We start from the raw sequence: 13,292 nt of genomic DNA, 5'->3' as shown, positions 1-13,292 counted from the left end.
CTGCTTTTATTTTTAATTGCTATGGACGAGCCACCGTCTTGCCAGCGGGCCAACCTGACCCTTCTATTTTTGAATTATGGCGCGCGGACACGTGATTGGTCGGTAGAAGCGTTAACGTTCAGAATTTATTAGTGGTGCTTTCAAATAGGGCGATAAAATCTAAAATGAAATAGCTAATTGCAGCCGCGCTGACTCGCCGTTGTATTTATTGCTAATCCTTCTTGTTGCTGTCGGTTCGTACGAGAGTTTACGCGGCCGTGACCGCATGTACAGACAGATACAGTGATACATGCAGTGATACTACAACATAGTTAAATAAAAGTACATAATGATGCTAATTCCTGTAGACACTCCATCTAATTTTATTTTTTCTTACCCGCTAGAAAGGAAAAGGACGAATGATTGACAGCTCTTAATTTTCGAAAAAATTAGTAAATGAATGGGCGAATCAAAAAGGTATCTCGCGGGTATGCAAACCGTTTGAAGGAATCCGGGCCTGTAAGTACCTACTTGACCAGCCACGTTAATTAATTATGATATGACCTAATAATTATGGTATTAAGTACCTATCTACAGTGAAAAATATAGAACTCTCAGAATCCCAAACTAGAAGTTAAAGTCGACTAAGGGAGCTTCTTCCGAATACATTCGCTTAGAGACGGTACTGAAAAGTATCGGCGTCCGAAGGACGTAATATACGATCCCGACAACTCGATTACTCTAGCCATAGAGGCAGCCAATCAGCTCGCGACACCAAACACTTCAGGACCCCGATAACGACCCCGCCGGGTTGGTCGACGATTTTCCTCATTTAGCGCTTATCGCTATCGACCCACTAGGGTCGATTAATTCAATTCAAATATTTTTCCTCTCAGACGACGCCCTGAGCCGAGATTCGCACCCTCAGGCCTGTTGACTTAAACGTTGTATCGGGTGAGAGCCCTCAGGGCTCCCCATTTGTCCGACCAAGTAGTTAATGCCATCTGCGGCAAATCTACAATAAGTCACGTCAAAAAAAAGTCCCTCCAACATGATGGATTAATACTGGACTAAACCTTATACTTGTTAAGGTACCTATAACCATCTTAGGAGTTCATCATGTAAGTTCTTGATGATATGTGTCTGGCTCTGCTCACCCCACAACGAAATTACGTATATACTTACTTTCGAACAATTGCTCATGTATTATTATTTAGACGATGAACATAAATTGAAAGTGAATTTGGCACGGTTCGATAAAAAATAATGTAAAATAAGAGTGAATATACCTATTTTATTCATTCTATTTGATTTTTTACATAATATTTATTGGGTATCTGGTTTTGTACGGACACCTTTATTTTGCGCGTCTCGTTCAGAAAGAAATTGAATTTATTTACAAAAATGTTCATGTATAAATAAAATATTTCCTGTTACACCTTCAATAAGTTTTACTACTCTATATTTTAAAAATATTCTAGAAAATAAAATATTTTCGAACGTTTCTGTGACCAATCAACGTGATCGGTTTCCGAACGAAACAAGGAAACGTCAAAACAATGACATAACCACAACGAGGTGAGGCACAGTGTTTATCGAAAATATCAGTTTTTGCGCATAATTTGAATGTGACTGTGTTTACAAAGTGTTTTAAATTGCACCCCATGAAAATGTCTTACACCCTGATGCGTCATTTACGCCGAACGGTGTTATTAAGTCACCAAATTCGGGTGGAGAGTACGATGACGAATGTTACCCAGGAAGACTTTGTCTTTCGCCCTCCTATTGCCCAATGGGGCAAGGTTATACGAGAAGCAGAGAAGATAGTTGGATATCCGACCTCTTTTATGAACTTACGATGGCTTTTGAGCGACGAATTTGCTAATATGGCCATGCATTTACGCAAAGTTGTGAGTACCTTTTTCAATCTTATCTTATGATCTTTAACCTGTAATTGATCTATTAATTAGTTCGGAAGAAGTATGCGTTCATTTCTAATTAGAAAAGTAATTAATAAAGTATCAGAACATATATATTGAGTTTATAAAAAGAATTAAAATACGTCAACAATTGCTTATGTAACCACTGGCCATGTGCTTAATTGCCCACAGGGTCAAGGCAAGCTGCCTCCAATGTTTTGATTTAGTATCCATGCAAAAATTATGCACAAGCCCTTTTATGTTATTTAACAGTAAAACTTGTGTACAAAACTTACTTGAATGCTTTGTATTGAAAAGTAATAATACACACACACTTGTCAATAATAATTATGAACAATGAACTAACATTATAAAGTTAATTTTTAATATTAAATTAATTAAATGTACAATTTAATTTTTTTACATAAATAGTAAATTTATTGTAATTTGTTATTTATTTATATCGTTAAAGTATTACATTAAAAGATATCATTTTTCACACTTCGATACATTTTTATTGTAAAGAAAGAAATTTTGTAGCTCCGCGAATGAACAAAGGAACTTGTTGAATTCTTAAATTATGAGTAAAATGCATTATAGTATTGTATATCTAACGTCTAGACAGCCATTTTATTACATTGTTAAGTAAACCACTGATACAGTTAAACCACAATATGGTTTGTCTGGTGGTTTAAATTATACAAAGAATTAACAAATACAAGATTTTGTGAAATAGTTTATCTTACAATATGTTGCTTCACTTCCAGGCAGACACCAACCACCCAATCATAAAGACGGCCAAAACTGTCCTCTACAACGAACACAACAATCTTCAACCGTGGGGTTTGATCATCCTCCTCCTCTCCAAAGCTATCAACCCGTCAACCTCACAACTGCAAACCAACACCGTCGTTGAACAACAACGAATATTGGCAGAGTTAACGGAAATGATTCGCACGGGACACTATGTGCACCGTGGCTTGTTAAACATACCAATAGAAGAACGAGGTAAAAATACAGATACAGAAATGTTTGCAAACAAAATTGCTATCTTGATTGGTGACTATTTACTTGTAACTGCAAACGGGATGCTGGCACGATTGAAAAACCAGGATTTATCCTACTTGATATCAACAGCATTAAGAGACATGAGTGAAGGGGAGTTCTATGGCCAACGGGACAAGCAAAATATGCCGTTACCTGGAAGACCAAGTACAAAAAGTAATGATAATTTCATAATAAACAGTGATACGTTACCCTTAGATGTAACAGATTGTGCAGGTTCACCGGTGAAAGAGTGGACTTTACGGACTTTGTATAATGGTGGTTCGTTGTTTGGCCGTGGGTGTCAAGGGGCATTGCTCCTAGCCGGTCAAAAACTAGAACAGCAAGAAATAGCATATCTCTTCGGCTGCCATTTATGCTTAGCATGGCAAGCTGCGAGTGAACTTCAAAAGTTCACGTCAACGAACAAAGAAAACTACTCTTTAGTAAGTGCACCTGTATTATTTGCATTAAATGAAAACCCAGATTTGTACAAAAGTATAGAAAAGGAAAAAAGTAATATAACTAGGATAGATTTAGAAGCTTTGAAGTTCTCCATTTTGAAAACGGATGCAGTTGAAAGAACTAAGTTATTGTATGTTGAAAATGCTAAAAAGGCGGAGGAATATGTCGAGATGTTTGGTGATAGCGAATCTATTAATGCTATTAAAAGATTAATCAAAACCTTGTAATAGAGGCTTGATAAATTGCGTAAAAACTTAGTTCAATACAGCTTAAGGAGGATTTCAAAATAAACATGTTACCAAGATAATACACATCTCTGTTACTAACTGTTAATAATAATTTATGGTGCTAAAGTTACCCAATAAAAATGTGCATCAAATTAGTGAATGAAATCAATAAGGAACTTTCCAGGCTATGTTCACCGAAAACAATTTTTAAACAAATTCTACATACATGTTAATTACATAAGTTGTGCACGTCTGTAATTGGTGCAAACACTAGTACTAGCCTTAAGAAAGTTTTATTAATTGTTGTGTGTTTGTACTGTTGATGTGCCTAATAAATAAATAATAAATAAAAATAAAAAAACAATATATATGGCGTTGTACAGCTTTAACGTGACAATTACATAATTATTCCAAAATACAATGTAATGGCAGAAGCACATATTAAAATAATTGTTGTTTGATATTTGGATCTAATAATATTGTTAATATTGCTTCTCTTTGTTTTGGTCAGAATAATAATGGGTGGAAGATGTAATAGTGCCTGGGTGTAAAAAGGGTCATCATTTATATCCAAAAATAAAGATAAAATATAGATATGTCTGTCATCCACGAAATTAGAAGGTAAAACGAAGGAAAATCTGTACAGCGCCATCTATATTGTTTGTGAGAAACATAGCCTGGAGAGTCCCTTATTGAATCAATTAGACTGATAAAATGTAGTTATGTCTGAATGGATGGCTGCAAGTTATCTTCCGATTTCTTTGTATGTAGCTGTTCCTGTCACTTTATATTTGTGTATCAATACACACACACAATTTATGTATAAATAAATCACCTGATACCTGATATTTCAATTCAAAGTAGATAGATAAAAAACATTTAAAAAGAAAATAGGATGCATGTGTCATATAATAATCATTCATTAATTAACTATATTTAGTAAAATATTTATTGAAAGATATAAAAAACGGCCCATCATCACAGTTAATTAAAAAGTTAGCCAATGATCTCAAACACAGTGATCTAATCAAGATTAATTGCTACATAAAAATACCTTTGTTCATAAAATAATGTTTTACGAAATGAGTTTTCATTTAATTTTCAGCGGGCCTAGCACCGTAAGCACGCGACTCTTTCTCGCCGTGACAGAGATCGTCTGTCTCTTTCTGTGCAGTACTGTGAGAGAGTGACGGGTGACGTATGTCGAGGCGAGAAAGAGTCGCGCGCTTACGGTGCTAAGCCCGCTGATATTATAAGCTTGCCCAGTTAGCAAAGACATTTTTTTTGTTTTGGTTTTCCCTGAAGGGCAAGGCAAGAGGAACCATGCCCATACAGCCAAATCTTATTTATTTTTTGTTATTGATGATGATTAATGAAATGATGAAAGTTGTTGACGATGAATGATGAAACCTAAGCCCCCACACTCGAAGCAGACTCCTACTTCGAAACCTAAACGAATTAACTCACCCCGCATAAACTTTCGAGTTATGAAGCGGCTTGGGCCGAAGAGAAAATAAATAGGTACACTTTGTTTATTGAATATTCCGTTATTAACACTATCGCGAAAGTTTTCCGACTAACTTAATGCGATCATTAACCACAAAACACCACTTCATATTAATTATAAAGAAAGCAACCGAGTCGTTCACGTTCCCGCCAAAAAGCCCCTTGTTCACATTATTGGAATGTTACTGGAATACCACTAGAATGTGAAAAAAACGTAAAACAGTGCATTCCAGTCCACATTATTTTCTCGTAGTGTTCCAGTAGCGGTAACTGAATAAGTGTTAGCCTGGAATAATATGAACCGGGTAATATATGACCAAAAAGTTTTACCGGAATTTAAGATTGTTATTGGATTTTCAAAAAAGTTCCTTCTTTTGTAAAGTAAAAAAAATATATATTTTAGAATGTATTGGGCACAAATTGGGCATTATAAGAGTTGATTTTTAGAGCATTTATCATGTTTTTTGTTTAAAATATTGTTGGGTTTTTAAAATGTTATGTTTTTAGAATAAATGAAATGAGATGATTGACAAAACATTTTTATTTAAAAAAGTATTTATAATTTTAATGTAAGATTTCAGATTTTAATTCAGACTACTAGAGCTGCAAAAATAACAACAGTGACGGTAAGATAATCTGCCGCCATTTTATCTTCTCACTTTTTAAATCCAAGGCAAAGGCACGATTTTACATACAGACTTTGGCCGACGAAACAGCCAGCATTTCGGTGTTCTATGTTCAAAAATTTGAATTAAATATAACCATCTCATTATTCAATATACTGGATCGCTTCAGTATGAATAGTAGTCGCCATTTTCTGCAAAGCTGTCCTCGCATCTTCCACGGGAAACTTGTCACTGTATTTCAGGATCGTCTCCAATTCCTGGTCCAGAAACTTCGATAAATAATCCATAGCTCTTGTGCTTCTTACAGCGTAGTACAGTTGCTTGTACTCTAGAAACTGTTTCCTCTCAAGCTTCGCCTCTAAAATGTGACCGTAGACTGAAGGGTACTCCCATATGGCAAACAGGACTGGCGCGCCGACCAAGGAGTACGAATATGGATGGGTGAAGAAGTCTTTTACGTCCAGGTATAGTTGCCAGATTAACGCCATATGCCCTCCGAGGATGTAAGCGTCTCTCTCCACCTGCTCTCCTCGATGTGCCAGCTTCATGGCTCCTTGGCAACCCTTAGCCAGGAGACTCCCAGACGTCAGCATGGTACGAAGCTTCCATTCCTCTTTGCCTTGTCCAAGGAACTCGTTCGACCCCAACTTTGAAAGGTTATTTTCGCTCTCCCAATCGTATGGAGATGATGACTCTGTTCCTGTTGGCAATCGTCGATAAATGAAGGCGCGACATGATTTAAATGGATATTTAAACTAATATTAACACGTTCACTGTATTACTGAAAATTAGATTATTATTATTGCGTATGGCGGACAAAAATAAAATATCCTGCGTGGCTCATATATCCAGCTCCCCTAGCCAAGTCTCTGCCGCATCCGTCACACATTGCAGCTCGGCAAATGAGTGGAATAAGTGCTTCTACATGAACCGCACTAGCCAATAAGGGACACTGAAAATTAAATATCAACCCCTCACGTGCAATGTTATTTTTCGATAAACATATTTGGAATTTATGTACTTACATTGACACTATGGCAAGAAAAAATGTGCCCCACATATGGGCCATGCACGTATGAGTTTCAAACTCATTGCCTCATACGTGGTTCCTACATGTGAAAAGGGAACTTTGTTTGGTAAGGATTGCAGGCTTGGATCACCTGGTTGTCCGAAAAAATAAGATTCCGTGCTTCGGAGGGCATGTCAAGCCGTTGGTCCCGGTTATTACCCGTAAAACACATCACCAACCCACAGTGGAGCAGCGTGGTGAAGCATGCTCCATACTTCTGGTGGATTGAGGGGAGGCCTGTGCCCAGCAGTGGGACATACATAGGCTGCTATATGTATGTCTTCTTCCGAAAATGTGCCAAATATCAGACTGTCAACTGTCCATACCTTTAGGCTGTGTCGGTAGAGGGTTATTCTCTTTGTCATGGTCGCCCAGAAAGTCCCCCTCCACCAGGTCTCGCAGCCCGGTGGAGATCAGCTCCGTGACGGCATTGTTGCGCAGACCACCGAGCTGCTGCAGACAGGTCGCCAGCAGATAGTCTCCTGGGGAAGGAAGTTGCCAAATAGTTTTTTTTCTACTTCTTTTTTCTCGCCGCAAATGGCATTGACTACTTGACCCGACAAATGGAGACATTGAGAGCTCTCACCTGGTACAAAATTTAAGACAACAGGCCTGAGGGTGCCCAGTTGGGTGTGAACCTCGCCTCAGGGCGTCATCTGAGATCAAGTTGCCAAGTATTGAAGGAAACTGGGGTATTAACTTAAAGTAGATCTCTATCTTCATCTATCTTGGGTCGAATATGGAGAACCACTCTTCTATCGTGTGGCTTGCGAGGTGAATTACCAACCTCATCAACCCTGGTGTTAGGGTTATTATTGAGCCGCCAACGGCCCCTGAATGGCTCATGTAACGGCTAATTACTCACATCAGTAAGTAGTAACCGGGACCAACGGTTTAACGTGCCTTCCGAAGCACGGATCATCTTACTTTTTGGACAATCAGGTGGCCTGTAATGTCCTAACCAAACTAGGGATCACAAAGTGATTTTTGTTATGTGTCCCCAACGGTATTCGAACTCGGGACCTCCGGATCGTAAGCCCTACGCTCAACAACTGGACCACGGAGGCCGTACCACCATCCCTGTTCGTTATCTGTGGATCAGCCGATGCTAATACTTGGGCCAATTTCTTGACATTCCTAAAAATACAATTTTATGTTTTCGTCAGAAATCAGAATCATTTATTCAACGTAATTATCATGGATAAACTTGTTGAAGGTCAATGTAACATTTTTGAATTTACGTCATTTCGCAAGGTGTTATGGCTGAGGAGAAGAAATGACAAGAAACTGCAACAGCAACACTACAACACACAACACATCTAATCAATGAGGGTACTTACACATAACAAGTCATTTAATAACTTTAGTTAGTACTTTGGTTAGATCGTCCGGCTCACGATCTGGAGGTCCGGGTTCGATTCCCGATGGGGACATTATTGAAATCACTTTGTAAGACTGTCCTTTGTTTGGTAAGGACTTTTCTTGCTTGGCTAAGCTTGAATCACCTGATTGTCCGAAAAAGTAAGATGATTCCGTGCTTCGGAGAGCACGTTAAGCTATTGGTCCCGGCTATTAGCCGTAAAAACACCTGCATTACCAACCCGCAGTGGAGCAGCGTGGTAGAGTATGCTCCATACCCCCTCCGGTTGATTGAGGAGAGGCCTGTGGCCAGCAGTGGGACGTATATAGGCTGTTTATGTATATGTAGGTAATCATTAATCCTATAATAAGTCGATTACGGGACGCGTGAGCAACGGTACCTGTCAACAAGACAATCTTATTCCCATACAGCAGGTCCTTGAACTTGTCCCCGATCTTCTCCTTCTCCTGCAGATTGGCCATCGTCTTGTGGATCATGTGGCCTGTACGCTTCATCTCCACAATCTCTGCTAGCGCGCGCTGGGCGTGGAGTACTCCTGAAATTAACATCAGCGGGCCTAGCACCGTAAGGACGCGACTCTTTCTCGCCGCGACTGAGATCGTCTGTCTCTTTCTGTGCAGTACCGTGGGAGAGTGACGGGTGGCGTATGTCGAGGCGAGAAAGAGTCGCGCGCTTACGCACATTGGGTCGAAAGTGCTATTGCAGGGACTTACGATTCAACTTTCGTTTATCACATATTTGATTATGCCAATAGATAGAGCTAATCAAACACAATAAATGTTATGTTAGGTCATTTTTTCCTAAAGTTTATACTTTGGCCAGAAAAAAACATTTTCTGTTTTTTTTGTATGAAACGTATCAAAGACAGTTAAATTTCTGCCAAGTCCATACCGATCCAGCCGCGAGACCTTATTTTCTGTAATCTTTGTCTAGTTGACTACTCAAATGCAAAATCAGCATCTGCCTAAAGTTGCAATTCTTTGAAAGAAATGGGTCAGAAAAAGACAAAAAATTCAACATTTCAAAATTCAGTTTTATGTTTTATTAATTTATTATAAGCTTAGTTCTATGTTAAATACTATACAGAAATACATTACAACACAAGTGACAAAGTTAAAATGAACAAAAAAATATTTTGAAGGTACCTACCCAGAACATATAATTAATGAATAACCTTTACTTATGTTTTTTCGTAATAAAATTTCTCAAAATTAATTAACCTCTATATATCACTATTGCTCGCCATAAATTGTGACAATACATTGTTACAACTCTTATTAATTGGTTACCTACATAAGTTTTAACAAAATAATAATATAATCTTAAGAGATACTTAAACAAAAATATACTACTTAACTTGTAAAAGACAAAAGATATTAAATACAAAAAAGTTAGCCATTATTAATGCATCAAAAGCTCTCTGGCTTCGGAAGAAAGAATCATTCCCTTTTGCTTTGTCATTCGAGGTCTAAGACTCGTTATCACTGGATCAGAAGACAATAGAAGATTATGCAAAATGTCTTCATTTGTCGCTGTCCTACTTATTTTTCTGGAATGGTTCTCTCTGTGTTTCCGGAAGTCTTTGTTACGAGCTTCTGCTGCTTCTTCAGATAGTTTTCCTATGGGCATAGCACCAAAATGTTTAATTATATCTGCTCCATGGATCAATAGCTCGATGGCATGTAATACCATGGATAAAATTCCACATACATCTTTGCAGTGTTTTTACAGTACTGAGAAAATTTTGAATTATATCCATTTTTGGTGCTATGCCCATAGTAAAACTATCTGAAGAAGCAGCAGAAGCTCGTAACAAAGACTTCCGGAAACACAGAGAGAACCATTCCAGAAAAATAAGTAGGACAGCGACAAATGAAGACATTTTGCATAATCTTCTATTGTCTTCTGATCCAGTGATAACGAGTCTTAGACCTCGAATGACAAAGCAAAAGGGAATGATTCTTTCTTCCGAAGCCAGAGAGCTTTTGATGCATTATCCGCTTGAATCTGATATAGAATTTATAGACACAAGTAATTTAGAAGATAGTTCTAGTGATAGTGAAGTGAATAGTATTTTAAAATAATGGCTAACTTTTTTGTATTTAATATCTTTTGTCTTTTACAAGTTAAGTAGTATATTTTTGTTTAAGTATCTCTTAAGATTATATTATTATTTTGTTAAAACTTATGTAGGTAACCAATTAATAAGAGTTGTAACAATGTATTGTCACAATTTATGGCGAGCAATAGTGATATATAGAGGTTAATTAATTTTGAGAAATTTTATTACGAAAAAACATAAGTAAAGGTTATTCATTAATTATATGTTCTGGGTAGGTACCTTCAAAATATTTTTTTGTTCATTTTAACTTTGTCACTTGTGTTGTAATGTATTTCTGTATAGTATTTAACATAGAACTAAGCTTATAATAAATTAATAAAACATAAAACTGAATTTTGAAATGTTGAATTTTTTGTCTTTTTCTGACCCATTTCTTTCAAAGAATTGCAACTTTAGGCAGATGCTGATTTTGCATTTGAGTAGTCAACTAGACAAAGATTACAGAAAATAAGGTCTCGCGGCTGGATCGGTATGGACTTGGCAGAAATTTAACTGTCTTTGATACGTTTCATACAAAAAAAACAGAAAATGTTTTTTTCTGGCCAAAGTATAAACTTTAGGAAAAAATGACCTAACATAACATTTATTGTGTTTGATTAGCTCTATCTATTGGCATAATCAAATATGTGATAAACGAAAGTTGAATCGTAAGTCCCTGCAATAGCACTTTCGACCCAATGTGTTACGGTGCTAAGCCCGCAGCTAGGTTTTGGCAGTTTTGGAGTATTCGTTATGGCAATTATTTATGTCTCAATAATTGTCACTCCTCTTCTGTGTCCTTGCTGCCAATATAACATAAGCTCATGACTATGAGGGACTTTCCAACTACATATACTTATAGCATACGTAGTATTATTGTTTATTCAGAATAATCGGGACTTCAGCATACCTGAATCATAATGATTGCTGGTGTAATCCTTGGCGTTGAAGCCGGCAGCCTTGGACAGCAGCAGGATGATCAGCCCTACTGACTGCAGGTTGCTCTTCGATCCGATCAGAAGGTTCTTGGCGGATTTCAGAAGTGGGTGGTTTGTGCCCACCTGTTTCATAATTATCATTTGATTTTAATATACAACACCCTCCGTGGTTTAGTGGTTAGAGCGTTAGGCTCACGATCTGGAGGTCCGATGGGGGCATTGTCGAAATCGCTTTGTGAGACTGTCCTTTGTTTGGTAAGGACTTTTCTGGCTTGAATCACCTGATTGTCCGAAAAAGTAAGATGATTCCGTCTTTCGGAGGACACGTTAAGCTGTCCTGGTCCCGGCTATTTGCCTTAAAAACACCTACACCAACCCGCAGTGGAACAGCGTGGTGGAGTATGCTCTATAGCCTGTCTGACCTTCCAACCCGCGAAGGGAAAACCAGGCCAATACAGGTTAGGTCACATACCTCCACCTGACTTTTTTTTTTGCTCTGGCAACCCTACGGTTAAGTTGTAAACAAATTAGCTCTCGTAGTTTTTAATTATTTAAATTAATTTATCGTATATAAATTCATAAAAAACCAATTTCGTCATAATATTCTTATCATATTTTAACAATATTGTATAAATTTGTGTGGTTATAAGTGCTATAAGGCGTTTAAATTGTGATAAGTGTCTTTGTGTCAGTTAAACCGTTACAAACTCAAAAGTGCGTAATCTTTTCGGAATCTATAGTGCATTTTAAATACTTATTAAAGAATAACGATTATCAAAATTGTAAGTAACTACCACTCTTTCTTTGGTGGCTTCTCACTGACACGTTTTCTTTTCTTTTGTTGCCTCTAAAACACTATGAGTACTATGTCTTCTATGACTACTCGCAGTGTGGCAGCTCGTAAGCTAGAAGATCAATTAAAGCTGACTTTACTAGAACTTAAGAATTCTAAAGCGTTATGTGAGCAGCTACTATCAGAGAGAGAGGATAGCGAGAAGGAGGTATTAGTCATACTAGAACAAAATAAACAATTAAAGAGTGAGATGGCGGCTTTACATCAGCGTTTAAATGATGTGGAAGACCAAAATGACCAGCTACAAAGAACGGTGCATGTGTTTGACCGGAGCTGCGATGAGTTTGAGACCGCCCTCAAGCGCACCGTTGTTCTGGAACGCGAGCTGCGCGACGCGCATAAACAAATATCGGACTTTGAACTCGCGGACAGTACTTCTAAAACGTCTCGGACACAATCGCTGTTTGACGAGCTGATCACAGACTCACCTGACTTGGTCCCTGCCGCCACCCCATCTCACGAGGTGTTGTGTTCAAAGAGTAACCTCACTTGTGACTCACCACAAGCATCAACTTCACACCACCACTTGTTTAATACGGGGCAACATCTATTGAACGAAATTAATACTTGTACCGTAACGTTAGAAAACCAAACAAAAAAATATGAGTGTGAAATTGATCAGCTCCAGGCACAGATAAAAAAACTGACAAAATCCTTAGAAAATATGACACTGGACTACGAAGTAGCTCAGAAAACTATTCGAAAGCACGAGCTGGCCGCTGATAAGTTAGTGAATTTGAGTTTTCACAACGCGGAACGCTTCGATTCACTAATTAATCGTCAGTATAGTTGCAATCATTCATCCTCGCAGACTGAGCGGCCTGCTCGTGTTTCCGAGTCCTCCCCGCTGTCCGCGCCCGCGCCGGCCCATCAGCTGGTACCGGCGGCGCAGGACTTGCTCCTCACACCAATTGTTAATGACAATAATACGTCCTTCTCGTCGGCGACCGGGCAGGCGGCGCCCGCGCCGGTAAACAAAGCGCAAAATATTATTATGTTTAGTGACGAAATTGGCAAAACAATGGGTTTACAACTTAGCCATTTCTTGAGGCGGGCAGTAATTAATAATTGTATGCCGGGTGCCTCCTATTTAGACATTTTAAAAAGAATAATTTCTTATAATTTCTCGAAAAATAGTACAATCATAATCTTGGCCGGTAGGAGAGGTAACGCGAACAAAGAAC

General features: G+C 38.1%; 2 protein-coding genes across 3 annotated transcripts; one reads left to right on the top strand and one right to left on the bottom strand.

Moving 5' to 3' along the window:
• The first annotated feature begins 1,539 nt into the window (after nt 1-1,539).
• Nucleotides 1,540-5,667, top strand: LOC126375291 (all trans-polyprenyl-diphosphate synthase PDSS2-like). Its single transcript, XM_050022227.1, has 2 exons — nt 1,540-1,889; nt 2,666-5,667. The coding sequence occupies exons 1-2, from the start codon at nt 1,644-1,646 to the stop codon at nt 3,632-3,634; spliced, it is 1,215 nt and encodes a 404-aa protein (XP_049878184.1). The 5' UTR covers nt 1,540-1,643; the 3' UTR covers nt 3,635-5,667.
• Nucleotides 5,668-5,782: 115 nt separating this feature from the next.
• On the bottom strand, nt 5,783-13,001 carry LOC126375297 (all trans-polyprenyl-diphosphate synthase PDSS2-like). Of its 2 annotated transcripts, XM_050022236.1 has the most exons (5): nt 12,537-13,001; nt 11,228-11,378; nt 8,596-8,751; nt 7,162-7,317; nt 5,783-6,466 (listed from the first exon to the last, which is right to left on the bottom strand). In XM_050022236.1, exons 1-5 carry the CDS (start codon nt 12,561-12,563, stop codon nt 5,910-5,912), a joined length of 1,047 nt encoding a protein of 348 aa, XP_049878193.1. In that variant the 5' UTR covers nt 12,564-13,001; the 3' UTR covers nt 5,783-5,909. The 2 variants fall into 2 exon arrangements, with proteins under 2 accessions (XP_049878193.1, XP_049878194.1); XM_050022237.1 differs by lacking the exon at nt 12,537-13,001 and having other exon boundaries at nt 8,596-8,734; nt 11,228-11,328.
• Nucleotides 13,002-13,292: the final 291 nt, after the last annotated feature.

The sequence above is a fragment of the Pectinophora gossypiella genome, chromosome 18 (genome assembly GCF_024362695.1).
Source record: "Pectinophora gossypiella chromosome 18, ilPecGoss1.1, whole genome shotgun sequence".
Classification (NCBI taxonomy): domain Eukaryota; kingdom Metazoa; phylum Arthropoda; class Insecta; order Lepidoptera; family Gelechiidae; genus Pectinophora; species Pectinophora gossypiella.
Note: the sequence above shows the minus strand (reverse complement) of the source record. Positions and strands in the feature narration are given on the sequence as shown.

Coding starts and splice junctions, on each gene's coding strand:
- LOC126375297 (XM_050022236.1), bottom strand. CDS start 12,563: ATGGGGTGGCGGCAGGGACCAAGTCAG. Junction 8,752..11,227: donor CAGCAATCATTATGATTCAG/GTATGCTGAAGT, acceptor TGTTAATTTCAG/GAGTACTCCACGCCCAGCGC. Junction 7,318..8,595: donor TAAGATTGTCTTGTTGACAG/GTACCGTTGCTC, acceptor TTCCTTCCCCAG/GAGACTATCTGCTGGCGACC.
- LOC126375291 (XM_050022227.1), top strand. CDS start 1,644: ATGAAAATGTCTTACACCCTGATGCGTCATTTACGCCGAACGGTGTTA. Junction 1,890..2,665: donor CCATGCATTTACGCAAAGTT/GTGAGTACCTTT, acceptor CTTCACTTCCAG/GCAGACACCAACCACCCAAT.